Genomic DNA, 24,733 nt, shown 5'->3' on the forward strand with positions numbered 1-24,733 from the left:
CAACATCTAAATCAATGGTTTACAAGTTACCTGATCTTTTTTGGAGGTAGGTCGGAGCTTCTCCTCTGGTAACTTTTCCTTTTTAGCTTCCACTTTAACCTCTTTTTCTTCCCCCTTTGTTTTTGGGTTTTTAATAATTTTTTTAAACATGAAAACATTGCATCTGTTTGCACTTTTGTTTCTTCACACTGTGTTCATGTACCAATCCTGTGTGCAGCCACATCTCCATCATATGCTGCTGTGCCCACATCTCCGTGTGCCGTTGTGCTTCCTCCACCCTCTCTAAATGCTCCCATTCCCCTACCTGGGCCTTTCTCCCTTGCGTGGCATCATGCTCACATGTCCCAGCAGAGAAGCCCTCTCTTGTGATTGCATTTAACACACACGTTCCTCACACAGTTTACCAGGTGCTCATATATTTTGTGCCAAGACGTGTCTGCCTCCACCTCATGTGTTACTGCATTAGGCCAGTTTATAGCAGCTGAGAAAAAAAGGCAGCATAACAACATGCGGAGGGCTGAACATGCAAGGTTTTCTTTGAACGATGGAGTGAGGTCAGGCATGTTGTGCACTGCATTATTGGTAAGCAGAAGTAAGGAGCTTTATTTTAAAAAAGAGAGAGCAAGGGACAGAGCACAAGTATTAGTCATTTCAATGCAGGAATAGATCTGTGAGGAAATTCCAATTCAATCTTTTTTTTTTTCTTGCATTACATTTCTCACAAACCACAGGTGTCTTATTTTGGTGCAAAATGTTTACTGTACCTGTTTTCTTAGGAAAGCTGCTTGAGGTTTTTCCTCTTGTACTTTCTTCTCTTTTACCTGTTTATCTTCTATTTTCTTTTCTTCCATCTTTTGTTTTTCCTTTAATTTCTCTGCTTCTAGCTTAGCCTTTTCTTCAGCTGCCCTCTTTTCCTCTTCTGCCTTAGCCCTCGCTCTTTCCTCAGCTGCTGCCTTCTCCTCTTCTGCCTTAGCCCTCGCTCTTTCCTCAGCTGCCCTCTTCTCCTCTTCTGCCTTAGCCCTCTCTCGTTCCTCAGCTGCCCTCTTCTCCTCTTCTGCCTCAGCCCTCTCTCTTTCCTCAGCTGCCCTCTTTTCCTCCTCTGCTTTCTGTTTTTCCTCAGCTGCCTTTTCTTCCTCCGCTTTTAACCTCTCCCTTTCTTCTGCCTCAAGTTTCTCCCTTTCTTCTGCTTTCTTCCTTTCTTCTTCAGCCTTTTCCTCATCCCTAAGCTTCTCTTTATCTACAACATCAGTTATACTCTGCTCCCCTTCTGGCATGGCATTTGTATCATTCTCTGCTTTGTGTTCCTCTGCATTTATAGCTAGATTTTTTGTTTCTACTACCTCTTCTTTATCTGTGGATTTTTCTGCTGTCAAATCTACCTGATTTTCCTCTAAGAGGACCTCCTTTGGTTTCTCCTCCTGTACCTCCTCCTTGTCTTTTTCTTCTTTTTTTTCCTCTTCTTCCCCATCTTGCCTCCAGTTGTTCCTTTGGTATGATTTGGTAAGCATTTCCGTTTCCTCAATCTCATAACATCCTTGGCGTGTTTCAGCCTTTTCCTCTTTCCCCATGGTCTCGTTTTCTTCCAGATTGTTTACTTCTCTCCTGCTGGGCAGTGACAAGCTCCCATCTGTGATCGTGGGGTCAAATTCCTTTTGACGTTCCAGGGCTTCCTGTAGACGTTTTTGGCGTCTCTCCTCCCGTCTTGCCAGTCTCTCCAACAATGCAGCTTCGTCATCTGTTCCCCCTGTGGTTGTAGTACGCTTGGTTTCCTCTTCTGCCACACTACATAAAAGTGACAATTTTGCATTAAAAAAAAAAAAAATCTTTTCTAACAATATATGTGCTTAGCTTTTTGTAGAAAAAAAGCTTGCTGTAACATCATTCCATGGTTTGAAAACACAACAGGTGCATACTTCAAAATTTAGCAAAATGGTTCCAGGGATTAATTCTGGTATTTCTACATGTATAGGAATGCAGTGTTTCACAATGTCAGAGCCTGGAAAGGTTCCCTTCTAGGCGAGCTCCAACAGCCGCTGAAGTCGCCGGGAGTCTTACTGACCTCAGTAGGCACTGGAACAGCCCCTGACGCTTGGAGCAGCTGAAACATGAACAGCCCTGAAAAATTCATCTTCCCCCTCTGCACCCTGCAGCAGAATACTTGGAAGACCTTAGCTTGCTTTAAGGCCCCCTTCAGCTTGGCCTGAGGCGTACATGTCTTATGCACAGTCTTCCCACCAGGCAAAATTTTTGAAGATGCTACACAAGCAAGATACTTTCTGACTTCAGTGAACTTCTCTAGCAACAAGAAGCTACTCCTGTTCAGCAGCAACATCCACAGATACAGTCCATAATGGGAAAGCCTGGCAATTAAGGGTGCAGCGAGGTTGTGATTGTTTGTACAGGGAAAATAATCTGTTAGAAAATGAAGTGAGCGGAGCACCTAATTTAAGACATGCTATTCAACACCTGTAGGTATCAGGACTGGATCTTGTTCTCAGTCCCTGGAGGTTTTTTGACTCCTTCAAAATTCAGCTGTTTATTTCTCCTGTGTGCAGGTCTCTTCCCTCTTTCTAGCTTTTTTCCCCCTCTATTGTGGAAAAAGATTATAATCTACAATCAGAAACGTTGCTGTTTTCCTATCTATATCCATTCTCCTTGTGTTTTATAGAATGCTGCTTATGCTCAGTATCTATTAGCTTGATATCACAATGTTTATTTCTGGTCTCTTCTATCAATTGTGTTATGGCTACTGGAAATCTGGATATATTATTTGTGACTATGTGAAACTGAATAAATGATGGACAGACTGGAAGGCCAGCTCTGCCCACTCAGCTTGTGACCAGTGGCGCCTTACTCCGTAAGCTTTTCTGCTGTTTATAGCTGTGCAACCCTGACAATGCCAGATGAGGACTGAGGTCTAGCACTCACACGCAGCGCCTTGCAGGCATGTTTCAGCTACAACTTAAGGCCTGGGTGCCCACCAATCCCACGTGCCTTGGCCCCATGACACCATGACACCAAGCAGGACAAAAGATGTGGGGGTTTGTGAGGCACAGAGGCAGTCATGCCTGAGGGAATCTGACAGCAGGATGCATCAGAGGTATTTCCTTCCATGAGCCGCAGCTGAGTAACTCCATAGACAGCCCTGAGGACACCCTGGGAATGGGTTATGAGCATGGCCTCAAGCCCAGCTTCAGTGATGCTCCCACCCCACTGTGTCAACACAGCCAGTGGCACTCCTCACAGTGTTAGGTCCCCTTCAGTGCAAGGATGGCCAAACCTGGTGCTTAATATTTAAGTAGCAAAACAGAGCTCTTCAAGATACTTCTCTATTCTGAACAAAAATTACCGTTGACTTGTCAGTAAACACCATCAGACATTTACCTGTTTTGGGCATTAACTTCTGATTTCTCTGTTACTTCTCCCGATAGATCTCCTTCTTCTTTTTGCCGCAGCCTCTCCTGACGAGCCCGTCGGCGACGTTCTCTGGCAGCTTCTTCCTCATCATCATCGTTTCTCTGGTAGGACAGCCTGCAACAGAGCATTAGGGATATGGAAAAAAAAGGGCTGTAGCATATAGGACACTGTGACTGAAAAATTATAAAAAGCAGCTGATCAGAGCACAGCAAGCATGGCTGCCATGGTTGCTCCATATGCTGTTTAGAAAATAAACTGTCAAGTTGAGATCCATAGTTTCAAAGCCTGGTTTTGTTTTCTTTTTCAGAAATGAACTTGACAAAATAGTCGTAAGTGAAGGTAGCAGCCACACCACACTGTCACTTTGCTCCTAGAAAATACCAAGACCATAAAAGCCCAGCCCCGTAGCTGAGCAAAATCCTGCACCATGATCCTGCCAGAATGCACACAACAGCATTTGAGCAGACTATCACTCAAGCCCGTGTAACTGAAACTGGACTTAGCCAAGCAGCTTTCCATTAGCCTCCTCTAAATATAACATGCTTAAAATGGTGACAGTATTCTAAAACTGGAAGACGAGAAAGCGGGGAGACACAAGTATGACAATGGCTCTCAGTGCTCTGTTCCGAGTGCCAAACATCTGACACCTACAAAATTTTTGTGAGCCCGGAGCCCTGCCAGGCCAAATCATACAAGATCGCCGCTGTGATGAAAGCCTACCGCTGAGAACGCATTGTGTTCATCTAACCCAACAGATGATTACATTTAGTTTCATCCTAATTGAAAAGGAAAGCAAGACATTACAATCCTAATAATCCTGCAGCCCATTCAAATCTTTGCTGAGGTGCATTATTACTGTGTGAGATAAAGGGAAAGGCCTGCATTCCTCTTATCTTTTTGTGCAGGGAAAGTGAAATAGGAAGCTAACGTGCCAGATCCGGTCACAACATTCATTTACTTTGCTTCCAGCAATGGTCTGATATATGATGGTTAAGTAACCCTTCGTTATGTAGTCACCCATTTAAGATAGCTGTACAGCAATCCACATAGAGAAAAAAGAGCTCTGCACAGAGTAAAAACAAGCAGTTAAACTTGTGTTTCAAAGAATATTTTAACATTAAAAGCAACTAAAACATTTTGATTTAGTCATTAATTGAACTCTTTGGGTCCCAGCCTCTCCCATTGTCTTGTTCCGGTACTGCTTTTCTCCTTTTCTGAAAGAAGGGTGAAAGTATAAGTTCAGCAGAGATCGAATTATCCTAATTTTCCTTTAAAAATTAAAAATGGAAGTTAAAAACCCAACATGGCTGAGCCACTTGCCAGACCTGGAACAGTATTTTCATCCCATGCAACTTTTCTTGGCCTCAGTGCATGAAGGATTCGATTTGCTAATTTCATACTCCACTTCAAGAGCTTGCATCCTTTTCTTTGTAGAAACAGCTCCTCTCAAAGAGGGTGAAAACCATGAGCAGCATGGCCATGAAGAATCACAGTAGGGGGAAGAGGAAGAAAGGAAGGAGAGGAATTAAAAGCACTAGAGGTGATGTAGGGAAGGCGAGGAAAAACAATTCCTGTCATTTGTAAGCAATTTAAAGGGGGATCAACATTTCGTTTAGGTCTAGACCAGAAAGCATATAAATACAATAATAAACCAATGGGGTCTTTAATTTGCAGAAGAAAGAGACTCTCTCTGGAATAAAACTGCATTAGCAAACTGACCACAGAAAGCCCACTTGTTAGTAAGATGTTCTGGCTGCAAGAAGCCTATGATCTTTTTAGCTCTGAACTCCAAATGTAAGGGCACAGTAGAGGACATGCTGCTCTTAGCCTGTGGCAGCTGGATAACGGCCATGACTGAGTCGATTCCCAGTGCCTATGGCTCAGGATTTGTCTTTGCAGTGAGACCACAGGAGGATGAAGTAGTTTATCCTACTCTCTGTACCCACACAGAACACTCCTACACAGCAAGGAGAACAACAGGTTTTAAAAGCCTCTTTAAAATGCCTTTTTAAAACCACCAGTTGCTCAGAAAACTTAAAAAAAAAAAGAAAGAAAAAAATACCTTAAGCAAAAAACTCCCACCAAGTGGTACCCATTAAATAAGTCAAATGAAAACAGATATTTATTTCCTGTCCTTGGACACTTATCACATAGATCATCTGTTAAGAAAGCTGACAATCTCTCTCAATATCCTTTTAAGTATATCCACCATCTCACTCCATATCACAGCGGTTTCCTACAGCGAGCAAGTTCACCAGGTAGGGGCTCCACCCATAAGGACGACCTTAAGTATTCAATTCTGTTCACCAGCACAGATGCGTGAAACATCCCCAGTAATCTGGAAATAGTCATATCAACAACTAATAGCAGTATTTTATAGATCTGTATTGTATTTTCTTTACAGTTATGTTAACACTACTTCCCAGATTGTACTACAGGCTGTTTTGCTTGCCTCGGAAATACAAGGTTGGCTGGAGTGGACCTCAGTAGCCACCACAGACTGACAGTAGAGTAGGCTGAAAATGCAGGTTCAGGTTGGCTGTTAATTAATGGGCTAATGACCATGCTGTGAGCAAACTGACAGCAGGATCATTTATGAAATGGTCTGACATAGTCACCCTAACTGCCATTGACTTTCCATGAGAAATTCAGTCACAGGAAAGATGGTGCAAGTTAGACAAATGCCATTTCTGCCCATGCAAAATACGCTTTTCTGACTACAGCGGTCATCTCACCATTCCCTCAATCTTCACGCACTGAGTTCGTTCACCGTAACTCAGCTAGCACATCGTTCTCTTTTCCTTAGTTATCTAAGTAGCCTCCTCCTCCTCTGATGCCTAGGGTGTCAAACAAATTTCACATAGAAAGTAAACCACAGGCAGACACATGAATTCATGCACCCTCCACTGGGTGTGGTGCTCTCTCTCCCACTGTTACAGCTCTCCGTAACTACCCATCAAAAGTAAAATCAATCTGGGAGGCTCTTCAGAGCTTATCTTCCACTTGCCTACATCTTTCGAAATTCTTTAGACCAAGAGTAAACAAATAATAAAAAGTATGACTCCAAGATTTCAGCTCTGTATATCAGACAGATGGAAATCTTATGATCCACGCTGGCCTGTGTTGTTTCTCCACCCTTGGAGAACAGCCTTGCTGCCCAGCATGCATACATACCCCACAACTAAATTAAACTAACCTTATATCCATTTGTCACCTTCCACGTAACTGTTCAAAGTCTTTGCAGGCAAGTCTCTTTCTACAGTTAGCTGTTCCAGTTATCTCAGGCAATGAGAGCACGGCACAGCGTGATCTCAAAGAGGTATGCCAAGCCTTCTGATACACGACACCTCTTATTAAATATTCAGATGAAAAGATGATGACTTGGAAACCATCCTACACCTTGTTACCAAAGATAACACACTCTTGGTCTAAATGTCAACTAAAAGAAAGAAAAAAAATAGCAGAGTGTTGGCTGCTTCTCCTGTTACCTTCTCTGTGTTTCTGAAATGAGAAAAAGCAGTGTAATCTCTGTGCGTTATTGGTAAGTTGTTCTAGTAAAGCATTAGCGCTGAGTCTATCATACTTCCCACGCAGCACAACTCAAGTACAAGAGACTGAGCATCTCATCTATGTTAGAGGACATTTCCCACCACGCTAGGTAGGGATAACAAGTAACAACAGACGTTCTACCCTGTTGAGTGGGTAGGACAGATTTATATCTCCAGGACTGAAATCCCAAACCTGCTGAAGTCAACAACAAATCTCCTGATTATTTAAGTAAGTCTAAAATGTTGTCCTCAGACTGAATGGGGGGACTCTACAGCCTAGAGCGGAAAATAACTCTGCTGGATTGGGAATATAGGCGATGAGGCCATCTGCCTCAGAACTTCTTCGGAGAGATTCAGCACCCTCGCTATTTTATGTCAAGCACTGGATTGAAATCAAGTTATTACCCAGTAAGAAACTTGGCAATAGCTAGGATGATTATGGGGCTGAAACCATTTCATACAACCCAGCTTCAACTGGTTTCCACTTGAAACCGCAAATCAGTTCAAACATTATCCGAAGCACTTTGATTTTAGCATTTCTTGCCCAGTACTACTATATTATTATTTATCGTTTGAATTATGACAGCACTGAAATTTCGTGATCAAGCTCAGGGGCTTGCTACAGTAGGCATTTTATAAAGATAGGGGAAGGTCTGGTCCCTGTTCTAAACAGTGTGTATTCTGATTGAAGAGAAACTTAATAATTTGTAGCGCTACCTGCCCTCAGTGAGTTGTAAGCTAAACGTGATGAATCTAAATTATTTTTCATTTTTCACAAAGGTAGAAAAAAGACAATGCCTAATTTAAGGTGGATCACACTACTCCATTCTAGAAGAGGCAGGGATAAAGAAGAGCTGTGGGTCTGAGCTTTGGCTCCACTGCAAAGGTATCAGAAATACGTGAAAAATTTCCAAACAGAACAAAAGCCTTTAAGACTAGATTTTTAACTTAAACAGGCGGCCCAGATCTGCCTTTTCTTTCCCCCATGATTCATTCAAATGCCAGCGTGTCTTCCCTTTCTCCTGCCTGCAAAAACACCTTGCATTCATAGCACTGCCCTCCCAACGCGTACCTCAATTAGATGCAATTGTACCTATTCAGCAAGGTCTTTCCCACACAACTTTGTTATCTAGAAGCCTTTACATCTATTACAGATTGATTTTCTCTGTGGTCCACCCCAGGAAATGAGATCATTCATCCTGTATCAAACTGCTGCACCTCCACTTGCAATCTAACCTACTTCTAAGACCTTCACCCTTCATTATCTAACACCACAGCAGTTGAAGTGACATCTGTTGACTTGTATATCTCCAAATTGATGGCAGACAGAGGACGTTAGTAAAACGTCCTTGATGACAAATTTCACTGCCAGACAGTCTATAGAAGCTGCATTCGTTGGCCTTCTGCACTCTTAGAAAGCCTTTCTATTTTCCCAGGCTCTTCCTGAAAGGATGGGTGGGGTGAGGATGGACTCTGTTGTAATACCCACTGGGGAGTGCTCTTTGTGTCACTGTTGATATTCGGTCCCCTTTTATTTATGATTGCATATGTTTTTAATTTTTTTATTGTTCATTTAATTTGTGTTATGATAGGCACGCTTCAAAACGTGGATATAAACAACTGATCAATCTTCGCCTCTAGAAAACATAACAAATGCACATGCTTCCAGAGGATTATGCCTTTGTCAAGCTTTGCGTGTCAAATGTCAGCTGTATTTCGTTCAAGTCCTATCTAAAAATGTGGTGAATGGTGGGGGGCAGTTGTGGGGAAAACTGTTTCTTCTAATCATTCCTCCATAATTCAATGAGAGCTGCCAGAATTCTGCTCAGACCTGCTCAAGAAGATTCATTTTTATGAGGGAACGAGCAGAATTTCAGTCCAAAATGCTCATGTTTCAAAAAGATGTAGTGAGTGAAAACAGGGGATTATGCTGGAGACATACAGACATGCCACCACTGTTCTCAGTCCAATGTTGTGCATGAATGCTGTTTTTAACACCCATATTTTTCACATATTTCTCAATTTGACATGCACCATTTTTTTTTCACATTGAATGTAGGAGAGACAAGTGGATAAAATTAACCAATGGCTGGAAATTAAACCCAGACAAATTAAAATTGGAATTGAAGCACGTTTTTAACAGTGAGGGTGATTAAATATACAAGAAATGATGGAACATCCATCTCTTGCATCTCCACATTAAGATGGATGCTTTTTGGAAGTTATACTACAGTAAAATACCAATTCTTGGGCTCATTATAGACACAACTTGGTAAAATTCCATTATCTCTTAGGTATGGAAAGTTAGACTAGATTATACGGTGGCACCTGCTGGACTTAAACACTGCAGTCTTCCATCTACAGAAGGTACATGCCTTCTCATTTTTCTCATAATTTATCTCTATCTCACAAATATTTTTACTCTTTTCAGCTACACATTCTCCGGAGCTACACAGCCTATACACCTGAGCGGGCAAGTTACCCAAATATCCACATAGTTCTCTGGGAAAAATAAGGAGGCTGACATACCTTTCAATGTATTCCCTTCTCATTTACATCATTTTCATACTGTATGTTTCTAATATCCTTTCTTATTTTTCATAGCTCCAAAGAGTTCAAGCATTATTATTTTTCTGCTGGGTAACCACTTATTCAATGGGTTAGCAGAAGAATGTTCTTTCTGTCAGATCTGGCATCCTTAATTTCCTACCATACCTTTAGAAGCTTTTCTCCTACTTTAAACCTCGAGCTATAAAAGATAAAACAATGTGCATTTTAACAACTAATTTTTTGTTTCAGCTGAGCAAAATCTTTAGATTATTTACATTGGTTAAGGATCTGGCTGTGAGATTGTTATTTTGTTTGCATGACAGAACAGTTAAGTATGGGAAAGAAAAGGTCTTCTGAGAGGTCCAGCTTGTGCACGTTGTTCTCTATGGTTTCTTTCCTTTTGATGTTTTTGACATTTAGGTTTTTTCATAGGTAAGGAAAGAGTAGATACACTCATCCCTTTAACAGTTTGATTCTAAAAAAATGAGGTGCAAGCAATCCACATGGAAGAATGAAGTATAAAAAGGGATATGCAAGCCAATAACCACAAGGGAAAATGACTCCATACTGACAACAAAAATACTTGGTGACTACCAAGTAATTCATGCCAAAAGTAGCCAAAGATTTTATTTCATTGCTGGAGATGGCACTGAAGCCTCTAGGACAGATCCTGGCTTCCCAAATTACTGGTTTCTATTGAAAATGTAAGGTTTTGTTGCATAGATGCCCAGGATTTCCTCATTTCTTGCAGTTTTCTGCTCATAACAACGCTGTTGCTTTGGTTTTAGATTCAAGCCCTAAAACCTGGGCCTCGTAGTTAGAGCCAGTCTGTAACATCACTGCATCATTCTGCACAAAGGCAGAATGACTCATGCACGCACCTATTTTTTTTTTTTTCCTCATGGCTGAAAACTGATGATCTGTTTCATAATATGAAATGCAAGCAGATTCTCCAACCACATTCAAATAACTCTGGTAAATCGCCTCTGAGTACCTCAGCATAAATCGCATGCAGGGCCGCTAACATGAAGGGTAAAAACCTTCAGCTACTGAAACAATGTCAAATTTGCCTCCGACATATATTATATTTAGATAAAAGCGCTTGTTGGAAATGGCCCAGGGAAAAGCATGTAATTCTCTCAATATGTGAAGTCTGTAGTGCTCTGCAGTTTTACTTCATCCACAATAGACTTGACATTGACCTGTCAGTGAGCAGTGCGGTATATTTAACTTGTTTTAATTTAGAAGTTTCACATGAAAAGGAAAAAAAAAGTAACTGGGCAGAAAACAATAATTGGCCAAGTGCCTTCTAGCTGATAACTATTACTTTTTTACTGCTTTCCCTGAAGCTTAGTGGAATTCACCCAGAAATCTGTTTCCCTGGCAGATGACAAACATGCAAAAAAATGTACAAAACAAGCTTACTTTTTCAAACTTAAAGTGGGAGCAAAACCCAATTGCTGTGCATACCACTGTGGTTGATGTGGTATTTGTTGACTCTGCAGCAAATTGTTTTCTGCTTGCTGCCACCGCCTCCATTTTCTAGTGCTTTATTGCATATAAAATCCAAAATAATTTATGCCACAGCCTTAACCAGTAATATTTCAGGCATATGACTTGAGAATAACGGGCATTTTGCCTAGCTGAGACATAAGTAAGGACTTACAGGATTCCCCCCAGAATATACAATCCACAATTGCTACAAAGCCAAATCATAAATTTTCTTTCTTGTGGTTTTGGGCCCCTGTATTCAATATGGCTTTCAAGACACTTTCATACCTCAAATTGCTAGCTTACTGAATGTATATAAAGTTAAGATCTAACTCCTCCTCTTTTATATTTCATTGCAAATAAAACTCCAATTGACATGACTGAGAGATTTACTCAAGACAGAAGGAATTAAAAATTAAGACAGTCATGAGCATTTGTAACTTAAAAAAGTTCCCCTGCATATTGAGAACTGTGGTCTTTCCAGAAAATATGCAAAAGATTTGAGGAATGAAACCTACATTTTCTTACAGGCACCTTTAGGCAAACTGATGTCTCCAATGTGTCATGCTTAAGCTACAAAGTTCTGTATTTCCTCCAAACATCTTTTTAATTCATACAAAATTCACGTCATCATCTGTGATATCTATCAGAGATCATTAAATGAAGGCAAGGGAGGGAAGGAAGGCACGAGGATGATTTTTGTTATTGGGCCATTTTCTCATCCTACATAGTCATGTCATTAAACTATGACCTTGAGGTAGATGTAGGCAGGGATGGATGCCCCATCAGGCAGACTGGGGAAGCTGGAGCAAAAGCACACAAGGAACTCTGCAGCCTTATGGGGAGGAACCTGAACAAGAGCATAAGACCATTTCTCATGGCCCAACAGCAATTTTTCTATATATATTTTTATATGCATACATATATAAAATATATATATATATTTTCTCAGAAATGAATATGAGAAACAGTTCTTCTTTCTATTTAAAAATAAAAAACTCACATCACACGCAATATATTTTTTTCCACCAGAGGCTGGAGTGGAAATTTTCTTGTCATTAGGAAGTGGAGTTTTTTCTTTTATTCAAGCACAACAGTTATAATCCATTTCAAGAGGATTCCCAATTAATATTGTTCAGTTTCCCTATACCTATAGCAATGGTCTGGTTTTGCCAAGTTTTCTGATGTAACCACCTCCCTTTAAATGCAAGAGAGTGCTATTATTGAACAAAGCTGTAGCTCCTCCAGCTTGGACTCCCAAAATGCAACTCAATCAAAGTTGCAGATTAAGCAGAACAGGGTCTGTCTTAGTCCTGTACCTGGAGGATACACTTTGAGAGGGGTAAACTAATGAATAAAGACGGGGTAAAATACAATAGATTCAGCTTATTTGTTAGACTGATATAAGTACTTTCCAGCTGAATTGCACTTTTGGGTTTCTTACACTTGGGATTAGGGTGCAATAGCAACTTCAACATTTTTTATGCCAGGCTTTTTACAGCATCCCAGTGTTTGTTTCTAACAGTTCAATTCTGAAGGCAGCAATGGCATAAAGCAGAACTTCCAGACAAACCCTGCAACTGTAAGTTCACCTCGGCTAGGTGAGCTAAAATCAGATTTACAGAACATAGTGCTCAGAGTACAGGCTGCCTCCACCCTAGTGTAGCTACAGCAGTGACAGAAACAAGGGATATTTTAGCAAGATTTCGCTACAGAGACAAAGGCATAGAGACTGGATGGAAGGAGCATTGGCTTTCACTCTTCTCTGCTCATTGTCCAGTTTAGCCCTATAACTGCAGCAGGTAATGTTTTCTGAAGAAAAAAAGTTTAAACTTTTTGAAAAAATGGATTATTTCTGGTGTTATTTTTTTATTCCCAAACAGTATGCTGCATCCTCCCAAATTAGCAAACAAGAATAAAGCTACGATTTCAGGAAAGCACAAACTGAATTATTGTAAATTATGTATGTATCGCTGACCTGGAAACCCAGCCTCTGGTTTTTCAATTTCATCTGCTTCTCTACTTTCACCCTGGTTACCTGCTTTGAAGGCTTGTTTAATGTGGCACACTAGGAAATAGAGAGCCTCTTAACAAACCGATGCTTGCATTTCATTCCCTCCATAAAGATTAATAGGACTGCTGCATTTTAAGAGGACTGTATTTTAAAAGGAAGTGCAGGACCATGAGGATAGGTCTCATACACAGGAAGCTTCTTTAGTTTCAACCTGTACTTCCTCCATTGAATATCATGTAAGGACAAATGCTAAAAAAGTTAATTCAGAGAATCACTGGATTCATTAACATCCAAACCAATCTCAGTCACACACTCTCTAAACCTCCATCACCGTGCCCAACCTACTCACAATCAACTTCCAGCATATACCCACTCAGCATCCACCCTGCCAAAACAAGATGTGAAATTTGAGATGAAACACGGCTTTGGTTTTCTAAGATGACAAATCTTCTCTATGAGCAGAATCCCCTTTTGCATTCATGCTTTTTCTTCACTTGCCTGCCAGGTTTTACAGAGTGTAATGAGGAACCAGGGGCCAGAACTCTACCGTGGGTGAACCCTGAAGGGAAGAATGTTCACGTTATCACGTTGATTGATATCAGGGACAACACTCACCTATAGTGCTGGACCCATCTTGAAAGAAGTTGTTTCATCTATCACTGAAATACAGCTGCACCTAGAATGGATCAGCATGTAGGCTACAGCTATGGCTCCATAACTGTAACATCAGTCACTGATTTAAGACTGAAATTGGTTACGGATTTGAACAAGACCGGGACAGAGAACCAGTGGGGCAGGAAGGAGGAAGTTGGAAGCAGAGATCAAACAGGGACTGGGCTGTAGGAAGGAGCCTGAAACAAGACATCTCCTTGGGCTGGAGAAGGGGAGAGACAGAGACCAGCAATGGATGAGCAGCCTCCGTCCCCCCAGGGCACGAGATGGGGAATGGAGAAAGGTTGATGGAGAAATACCCAAAGGACAGGGAAGAAGGAAAGAGATCTGTGGGGGTTCAAAAGCACCAGGACTGGGTATGCAGCTCTGCTGTTAACATCCAGGATTGGGCCAGGTTCCCTCAGCTGTCCAGGGCCTGGAAAGCCAAAATCCACCATGAGTGACAGAATGGAAACTGTAAGATACCGGGTCATGACTACCCAGACTACACATTGCTTGGTAACTCCTTTGGCCTTGCCTGAAATGTTACGTGATCTGAAATGCCTACGAACGGTCAGAACCCGCTGTTTTTATTGCTCGAGTCATAAAAAGTATGGGTGTTAGCATTAGCCTGGGCTCTGTGAAGTGTCAAAACCCCTCTATATTTTCCAGGGGATTAGAGATTGTAACTAAATTACTATTGCTCAGAGCCAGACAGGTCCCTGAAGATGTCTGCTGGAGCTTTCAGAAATACAGCAAAGTCTGTGTTGCAGGAACAAAGTACAAGGCATGTATTTGCACACAGGGAGCCTGGAAAAATAATTTCACCAGATAATCATTCAGATAATCATAGAATAATCTTTTTGTCATCCACTCTTCCTGATACAAAATATGCAAGAGGAGGACACAGCCTTAACATACCGCAACAGACTAAATATTGAATAAATGCTGCAAACAGGAAAGCATCTGAAATGTAAGAGCAGAACAAGCACCAAAACAGAGCAGACTGTGAAGCCTTATGCTAACTGAAATAAACCACTTTAGGGGGGATACGGCATTACAAATACGTTCAATGCTACAACATATGGTGAACGGGGAAAGAAATTAATGAAAATCAGATGTCTCAAAGTTTTCTAGTACCGATTCCCCATGCACACAACTCACGGATGCTGTGCAGGTGCGGATTTGGTTTCAAGGGAAATTCATGGCTATTCACTTTTAACATGGACAAGCATCTGTCTCTTTCTCAGGTGTTTAAGAAATCTACTGTCAACAGCCAAGGTGATTAGGAGACATTTTCAGTGAGACGGCGGAGGAATTACGAGTGCAGATCCTGTCATTTGCTAACAGGATTAGGGGCAGATACATTCCATGCATCTCTCCAAAAGCTAATCCCAATGTGTCTTTCACCTCTATGAAAGGTAAAAAACCCTTCCATAAAACAGGCCTGTACAGATATGCAAGGTCACGTACAGCACTTTGAACAGCACACTAACGTTACAATGATTTGCAGACATCGTATAACAGCACTGCGCAATTTAAACAGCTGGAAGTTTGAAATGCAGCCATTGCAACTACACCCGCGTAAACACAGTAAAATATTCTGGCTTTATCCTTTCAGTTAGCTTTCCCTTAGATGTGCCTATTCCCCTTACATTGCTCTGCTGTGATCCTTATTCCAGAAGAAGTTACTCATAAGAAACTATCAAACAACTCAGCGTAAACTATTGGAGAAAGTCTGTGGAAAGTGGACTTTGAGTTCATAAGAGCTGATCAATCACACTGGAAATACAAATCTAAAAGCCACAGTTCTTTAAAAAGGGTAAAAAAAAAAAAATTCGCAGAACTCTAAAGTTCAACAAAAACCTCTCTCATTTCAAATATTCACTAACAGACTATCTACAAGTCATGAGTTATTCAGAAAATACCCAGATAAAAACTAGGAAATGGAAGAAAATAACAATTTTCTTGCCCTAGAAGTGCCCACGGCCCGTGGACTTCCAATGGGACATATGTAGCTGTTAGAGGCATAAGGCAACTAACACAGGGAAACTGTCCTGTGGAGGCAAGGGGCTTTTCTGCAATATACAGCATGTTTGCAAATCACGGCAATTATTATGGTGCACTTTTTTTTTTTTTAATTTCATTCTGCAATAGCAGTTTCACATAGGGAACCAGTCTGCAATAGCTGTTGCAAAATGCTTTATACTGTAGCATCCCCAAACAGATGAGCTCTGCATGGGCACAGGGAGCTGAGTGGTAGCGCCAGTTGTGTGTTCACAGCAAGTTATTGATCGGGTTCTGTTGGTTCTTTGGCAAATCTTCCACTGCCAAACAGCCACCCTCTGCCCTAATTGGTCAGCCTCCCCCCAGCCCTTTCTGTGCTTTCTGTTCATCAGATACAAACCCTGGCCCCAAGCTTTCAGTCCTTCTCCCAGCTCCAGCCTGTCCAACATTCACGCTCCTCCCACGTTGGCACCTGGGTTGCAGGAGAGGGTGAGCAGCACTAACCTGGGCTGGACCTATGAGCTCTGGGTTGCTTCCAGATAGCGATGAGTGTGCCCCTGTTGGAGAGCACGGCATTACTTCATGTTGTGATTGTCCTTGCCTCTGCACACCATGACCAATGCACTGGTCCACAAAACATCGGTTTGATGCCATACAACATATACTTTCTTTTATCTGCATTTCATCATACTGCTAAAAGAAATGGCAGGTGAGTCCAGGGCAGCAAAGGTGAAGGAGCAAAGCAGATGAGACTATAGAAGAGAGGAGCAGTAGAAGGTGGGGAGGATAGCAAAGGGCTGCTCTGGTAAGAAAGCGATATGGCTAATGGGAACAGACTGCAAGTGCAGGTAGAAGAGAGTCTAATACCAAATGTGAGAGGAGACGAGAAATGATAAGTTTCCATCACCAAGAAGTAAAGCCTTTTTACAGATTCAACCGACATTTTTAAAGAAAAGGTAATCGAAAAATTCATCATTAAACACACACACACAAATGTTTAAGCCAAGGCTTTTGATATAATCCGTTACATTCCAGGAGTGAATGCCGACCGATGGCTATTTTCCCCTTGTTATATTAGTACTTGGCACTTGCTAACTTCTTTCCATCAAAAGATCTCAAGATGCTTTACAAATGTTAATTAATCTTTGCAACCCCTTCTGACTTCTGCATGGTGGGTATTATTACTACTATAATGCCAGTTTATGGAATGGAAAAACAGAGACATAGACAAACGTACTTCTTTTAGCCTAAACCACGCAGCAGATAAGAGTCTCCCTTTGGCTACACTACTTCATGCCTGCTGCAAAACCTGTTGAAGCTACCAGGACCTTTTCCAGCAGCTTCCAAAGGGAGTTGCTGCGGGTACATGGACTCCTTCCTCCCAGGCCCGTCTCTAACAGCTGCACCGTGCTGGTGCCTGAAAGCATGTGAAAGCCACTGGCAGAATTGATTATCCTGGGATGTTTTTTTGCTGGCATACTGAACAAAGAGACATCCTCCCCTGAGCACTCTCTGAGCAAGTGATAGCCTGCCTCTCCTCTGCGTAATGCCTTCTGTTGCTAGGTACTTCCAAATCAGTAGTTTACATTTAAAAAAAGAGTTGTGCCTGCTGGAAAATGGGAAAGGAAGGGCAAAAAGCTAGTTTAGCCCAGGGGATCTTGCGGCCATGTCACCGCAAAAGCACCTCAGGCTTTGTGCAGGGGTCAGCATGCCTCAACACAGCCTGACACGTTTTTGAAGCACTGGGTTGTGAACTGAGATACACTTAAGTACCTGAAAGTATGGAAAATGGGGTGCAGGGTCCTCATCCTCCCATTGGGAAACAAGAAGTTAGCTTGCTGCCAAACCCTTCTGCTTCTCAAGCTTCAACAGGTGCAGAAAGCCAACTTGGTGAGGTAGGACTCCTAAAAGGTGATTGAGTGAGAAAACACCAGTTCTACACCAGAGAGATTTTAGTCCTACAGAAACTGTAGAAGACATCACATGGGAAGGTTTCTGTGCACCACGGCTCTCACTGCACCCTCTTCAGTCCCACAGTGTAGATGGGACTGACCTGAATGTCAGCCAACCCTTCCAAGACTAGCTCTTGCAGGACTTCATCTTGATTCAAAGTCAAAATGTTTCCTGTCTCACCTGCACTGCAAGACAGAAGAGTGTTTTAGGAAGCCACCGAGACTCCTATATCAAGGCATTTGCACAGCAAACGGATCCTTAGAAATAACACCACCAGAGAACAGACCTTAGACTTGATCCAAACACGCCACAATTCATCCAAGTATCCTCTTCCCAGCAATCCATAGTAACTATTCATATACGCACACCAAGCCCATTGCAAGGGAGATGTAATTCAATTTACCCTTTTATGAAAGTTCTCACTGAATTTAAGTCATGCATCCTGAAGGGCAGCGACAGGGGCCAAAAACCAAGCACTGGATAGCAAATCTATGTTTAATACACTTTTGTGAAAATATAACATCTGGCAAGCAAGGATTTGGCAATGTAAATTGTAGAATATTTGGCACAATAACGAATTAGGACAAGCATAAGAGAATTTGAATTCCTGCTCACAAAGAGTGTGGTCCAACCTGTTACCACAATTCAATTGACTGAGACTACTGAGTAAATAAGAATATGGTAATCATCTGTCGGAAGAAGATAAACTTTAGCAGTTATGAGGTAACAAAAGGGTCTGGGGATCAGCAATCCTCCAAATTGGAAAAGTAAGTTAAATCTGCTTTAAACTCAGGCTAACATGCTGGTAGTTAAGATGCTAAATATGGGATTTAGAAGGCTTCATTTGGCCCCTCTCTGCTGCAAGTTCCTGCATGAGATGCTTAAACTGCCTTGTACTTCAGTTCCCATCTGACTAACGCACAGGAATGTTCAGTGAAAAAAATCATCCATTTTGGGGGATCCAGAGGATAGCACAACGGGCGTTACCTACATCAACAAGGTATTGTAAGACCCATTGGTCTAATGCAAACACGGGCATAAAACTTAACTCAAACACTAGCAATCCTCTGCCAATGAGGTGATCTTGGATGTACTTATGGGTGCTTCTGCCAGCTCAAGATGAGTATGAGACAGTAACTGTCAGTGTTAACGCATAGCTATAAGCATATACAAACAGTTTTTCTGGACCCTTGCCCAAAGTTTGCTCAAAGTACTCCCACAAAATTACCAAAGATTTGGGAAGCTCCAGGGAAGGCCCCACTACCTACTTTCCTACGTTACAGAGAAAACTTCAAATGGTTTTCTCCTCTATTTCAGCTCCCCAGAAGCTTTTCCAGTTCCTTCTCCAATTTCTTCTCACATTCCAGGCAGCCCCTGTCACTCCTCACCTAATGGCATTTTAATGGGTGTCTCCATCTTCTTCCTTCACACCTGTGAGCCCTGCGCCTTAAATTCTCCCTAGCCTAAATCTCCCTACTGCCTACCCTTGCAACACTATCAGCCTTTTCAGGACTCAGGTTCTCACTGAAATGATGTCATGCATCATGGGAAGTGCTAGAAGGGACTGAAAGCCAGGCACTAGGCACTAAACAGCAAAATCTCTGCGTGCTATAATCTTGTGAAAACCATAATTATATCCTTTTGGGGGAAAGAAAACACATTGGTATAGAACAGCACAAGAAACAACTAGCACACAGAGAATGTAACAGAAACAAATACCGTTTCATAGGTTCAGAGCATTCGCCTTTCTAAGTTCAGGGGCTATAAGCATAGGACTGGATGGGAGGTACCAAGTCAGACTTTGTCTCCTACCTGATCGCTCCACACAGTGTTGGGTGAGTTTGAAAGAGAGAGGAGAATCCAGGAAATCAAGTAAGGAATTAACCCCGTGGCTATCCCAAAATGACAAAGGACCAAATGCAGCTCTCAGATATGCACAAGACAGGAATATTTATCCTCAACTGGATGGGCTGCAAATTATCGCTAATGCACATGCTGTCAGTGGGAAGCTTTCACAACCATACAGATAAGGACTGGTGGGAATACCAAGCTAGCATTGCTACAGTGTTAAGTGAGCTTTTTAGCATGTTGGTAAGTCTTGAGGAAAAGCTGCATTTGCAGAGAACTTCACAACTGCTTTGCTACAGCCTTTATGGCAAATGTAACAGAGGAACTAAAAGAAAGTTAGTCCTCAGCCTTTATCTTTCTAGCTAAAGTAAAAGTTTAGCTAGCTTTGGAAGCAGATGTGACCTCTGCTAATTAGGCTTTGGGGCTTTTTCAAATCCTGAGAAAGAAAACTGCTGACACGATGTGTCTGACCACTCCTGTTCCAGGAGGACGCAGATGACTAAGGCCAAGATGCACAACACCATCGTACACACCCAGAATCCATGCCAGCGATTTACCTCCTGCAGGAGAAGCGCAATCCTAAAAATCTCCTGCTTCACAGAGGAAAGATGGGTGTTATGCAAAGCATATGAGGCTATTATTCAACACTAGTTTAAAAATGGGAGGCTACTTTTGAAGAAATTAATATGCAAGAGAATACGGTATGGTTGGAACACATTTCATTCAGGCTTTGCAAAATATCGTGTAACAGCAGCAAGAGCGAGCTGAAAGAGAAGAACAAAAGAAAGAGGGAAAGGAAGCACATGGCAAAGCAGAGGCCTCTGTAGCTCACGGGAACTGGAAAGCCAGGAACAACCTGAAAATGAACAAAGAGACTATAAAGGTTCCGCCATGGCCATGTCAGTGTGTGATGATGCTCTACATCATTTGTGGATGCTGAAACCTACAGTGTATTGAGCCTTGTGAGGCTCACACATCCCATGATCCTACTCCACTAAAACAAAACAAAACACAAAAAACCCAAACAACAAAAACCTGTAGTAAAGATCGTACCAGGACAGCAACAGTTGTGATGCTAGAAAGTACTTCTCTAATTACACTGAAGCAACTCCAGTGATGAATACATGGGAGATAGAATTTGGCAAGCCAAAAATCTCCAGTTCAGAAACATGTAATATATTTTTATAGTTAGAAAATCTGCAGGCAATTTGGCTATGACAAACTGAACAGAAGCCAGAATCTCACATCCTGCAGTGACAAGTGCATTGGTCTCAAGGACACACAGACAGACCTCCACATTTCTTAGAGTACCAGGGGAAGGAAGACAAGTGCACATGGACTGCTTCCGCAGGGGCTGCTTTCTCAAATTTTTGAAATGCACAGCACGCCAGTTAGGAGGTATTTTCTGAATAAGGTTTTAAGCTGTCTGGAACAAGAATCATCTTTTTTTGTTCTGTAATACAGCAACCTTTACCTGGAGGACCCACAGCAGGACCAGATCCTCCTAAGCAGAAGTATAAAGCAGATTGAAAGTGATCTGAAAAAGATTCAGAGTTCAGAATCAAAACTGCTTGCACAAAGTTAATCCTCCCCGGTTGGCACGCCAGGTTCTGCTGGAGTCACTGTTGCTTAGGAGAATCTGAATATTTCTCACTCTTGCTTAGTTAAGGTATATGAAAAAGTGGTGGATGGAAATTTAAAAAAGACAACTAAGCCAAGTCCCTGATCTTTAAAAGAGATTCTGACTTTGAGGAAGAAGGGTCTGAATACAAATAGGCATCAGACAAAAAAAAAAAACCCTACCAAACCCCCCAAAAGTGGTTGTGCAGGAGGCTTTTGGGAGTAGCCTACTCCCAATGGTGCATCTGTATGTTTTGTTTAATGTGAACTGGTACACCCAATCCCTGCTACTAATGCTGTTTATTTTTCTTTTCTGATTCGTTATCATCCAAGTTTATCTTTCACATCCTTTGCCTACAGTAAGCTAACTTCAACAATAACAGGATACGTACTCTAGAATTACTATGATGGGGGGGAGAGGAAAAAATTGCTTCATAAGCGACACAATCAAATTTGCAGTACTCAAAAGAAAATAAAAGTGATGGAGAAAACTGGGCATTTAATGACTAGGTTAGCTGTTATTCCTCCTACAGTCAAAGAACTGCACCGGAGCACTGGGTGGGAAGGGGGCAGCCACTTTACATCACTTTTGGTCTCCTGGTACAGCACAGAGTGCATTTAAGCAGAGCCGATACTTGGCTTGATATTTCAGTTACCGAGAGACAAAGACTTAGGAAGGAAAGAATTTAAATACCAGTTTCTGCCCTCGCTTGAGACTTTGCTCATCGTAACTCGGTTTAAAACCCGAGAAACTACACTGACTTACCATCTGAAGGCTGTGTTTAAGCCCAGGATGCATTACTCATCTTTGGAATTCAATACGAGCCTTCAAAGCCATTTGAAAGAAAAACAGCTGAGCAATTTAAAGCATCAACTAAACCTTGTAGTTAGTACTTTTCTTCAATGACAGATTTTTGATAAGAGAGAAATTGGATTGTAATACCTTGGACTAAAGTGTGATTTTTCTGACAACTTCACAAACTGTTTAAATGCTTTAGATGTAGAACAACCCACATGGAAAACTGTGTTCCAACGTGCCTGCTGTTCCCTAAAAAGGTGATTACAGCATGGCACTGTTAGACTTGCAAAAACTTCTCATTACTACATCCAGTTTGTGTGTCAGAGTGAGATTTCATGGCAATGCTGAACACTTGTGAAAAAGAGAAGGAAAAGGGGAGGGAAAGGCAAAAGGGGGCGCGGGGGAAGCCCTCCCTGACTGTCTACTCTGCAAAGGATTTGAACTGCAGAAAAGAGGAACCATGTCAGCAAATGCCAAACCAATGCGATACCTGCCAAACCGCACCTTATCCTCCTCAATCAGCAAAAAAATCATCCGCTGCCTGATTTTTCTTACCTCACCAATAAAGGGCTAGGGTTTTTTTCCCTTATTAGGACAGTCTCCATGCTGTAAAATTCTGGCTTTAATAAGTGGCTTTAACAATATGTGCTGCACATCAGCACAAAAAGAAAGCAACTAATAAAAATGAAACACAGGAGGAGAATAAAAGGGCTGAGTCCTAAATTAAAAGGGACAACATCAGCTTAGTTCGGGCTCCAAAATTTGATCATAGATTTTATGAAATGGAGAATTAAAATTGGAATGGATAAATGTATGAAGGCTAACATTATACAGATATATAATTATAAACTCAGCCCTGCAGCTACTTATAATGTGTAAGTGGCCTTACTGAAGTCAAGGAGACTTTTTTACTACACTTAAGTGCTTACATGGCTCAAAACATAAATCAAATGTCAGTACATGAAAATAGTGCAAAGAAAGGTATTTTTAATGTTTTCTTTAACAAAATAAAATGCAAAAGGAGTGAAAAGTTACAAAGTCAGTTAGGTCTCCACGTTTCAATTATTTCAACGATTGATGTTTTGCTTGGTTGGATTTTTAAACGCATGGTTTTGGATTATCTAGTTTACTGCATCTGCATTATATGGACATATATGCATATATATGGACAGAAGAACACAGAGGGCCTAAAATAATCACCAGAGAATTTCCCTGGTTCTTTTGAACCTTCTCGGTTTACTCTGAATTGGGAACAGGGTAGATGGGGAGACCTGGGACTGCAGGTTTGGCAGGAAAGGGAAAGGCAGGGGTACGAAGAAGCAGGATAAAGTCCTGCCACCCCCATCCCACACTGGTTGAACACCTATGCCAACAGTGTGGCTGTGGAGGAGCTATCTGGATTTAAGATCTGCACTAACAATGAATTTTCTAGTTTTGCTGAAGCAGAAGAAAAAACCCTTGTCACAGTGAAGTGATATGGAAAATGTTCAGGGCTGTTTTATTTTAATTCAGCCTGAAACAAGAAGGCAAATCCTTCATCTAAGTTTTTTTCTTTGAACTTTTTTCTTTAAGATGTAGGTCAATTTGAATCAAAAGATTCAAAAAAAGATCAGAATGTTTTATTTCAAAAAAATATTGCAAAGATGCAGCTCAGTAATTACTTATTTAGAAAGTGTCAAAAAAAAGCATTTTAATTCAAAAAAGTATTTCCTCGTTTTCATTTAGACAAAGCTCATCTCAGAAACCTGACATGAACTCCTAACCAGTTCTGCTCTGCCCAGAACTCTCCCAATTTTTCTTGGTTTTGCTAAATTTACCTTTCATCAGAGGCAATTCTCATAGCTCATTTCAGGCATTTGGATTCCCAGAGAGAGAGCAGTACCAGGTTGAGTCTGATATCTCTCACCACTGTCCTGGCTTGAACCAAGGCTTGGACAGGGTGAAGAATTCAGCTCGGGGTTTTCATGAAACTCTCCAGAGTCACTTGTTCTCCGACAAAAACTTAGAAATTTGATTCTCACAGAGTTACATGACTTCAGACTCGGGTGGATGCCCAAAAATCCACACAAATTAATCCAGCTTTGTGCTCCCGACACCCCAATGCCTTGCTTGTGCTGGAGGAAGCAAAACATCTTTCACTGAGGCAAGAATGCTGTGAAATCTCAGAGGTGTTTCATAGACCTGTCCTTTCTCTGACATAATGTTTCTTCCACTAAGGATAATCTCACTCAAAAATGTTTCAGCTCTCCCAGTAAATTTCATCTGACCCACTATGAGGAAAGTTCCTAAATCCAGCTACAAAATCTTGAACTGGACATTCGGTCTTCAATAGCCACTGTCCCTGTTGATGTGTAAACCAGACACCAAAGCACATGTATTTCATTCAGGCGGTGACAACTAATATGTCAAGAATGCTCTGTATACACGGAGTATTATTACCACAGTGTTTGACATAAATATATGGGTCCACCCACTGATAAATGTATTTGCATCAAAAGCACTCACCTACCATCCCAAGCACTTCGGACTTCATTCCCAGACATCAGGCACTGAAGTACAACTTGAATATAAACAGTGCAGCTCACAAATGGACAGGACATTGTAAGAAAACTGCCTATTTCTTGGCCAATGGTACACTTGTCACTGTTGGGCAAGAGCCATGTTCAGAGGCTGACTGGCATTCTTAGCTTTCAAAATGGAGACAAATGGGCTTGCTACAGGCTAACATCTTTGTGCATCTGGTCTTTAGGTACATTACATCCATCTTATTTTACCTCAGTAATGTAAAAAGGCTTTTACAAATTAAGGATTCAGGCCATTACCCACTGGAGAGCA

At 41.5% G+C, this 24,733-nt stretch overlaps 1 protein-coding gene across 11 annotated transcripts in view; it reads right to left on the reverse strand.

Annotated features, from left to right (window-relative positions):
* The window catches only part of CALD1 (caldesmon 1), a 203,249-nt gene that overhangs the window by 28,496 nt on the left and 150,020 nt on the right, over window positions 1–24,733 (reverse strand). For 7 of the 11 annotated variants that reach the window (XM_009332855.1, XM_009332856.1, XM_009332858.1 and 4 more), the window contains 3 exons: window positions 3,385–3,531; window positions 765–1,782; window positions 31–114 (listed from right to left, as the gene is read on the reverse strand). In XM_009332855.1, the coding sequence (XP_009331130.1) occupies window positions 31–114; window positions 765–1,782; window positions 3,385–3,531 (1,249 nt within the window). Of the gene's footprint in view, window positions 1–30; window positions 115–764; window positions 1,783–3,384; window positions 3,532–6,613; window positions 6,707–24,733 lie in introns of those variants that run through there. The other 4 variants (XM_009332863.1, XM_009332862.1, XM_009332860.1 and 1 more) reach the window with 3 other exon arrangements.

Source organism: Pygoscelis adeliae, unplaced genomic scaffold (assembly GCF_000699105.1).
Source record: "Pygoscelis adeliae isolate BGI_AS28 unplaced genomic scaffold, ASM69910v1 Scaffold38, whole genome shotgun sequence".
Classification (NCBI taxonomy): Eukaryota; Metazoa; Chordata; class Aves; order Sphenisciformes; family Spheniscidae; genus Pygoscelis; species Pygoscelis adeliae.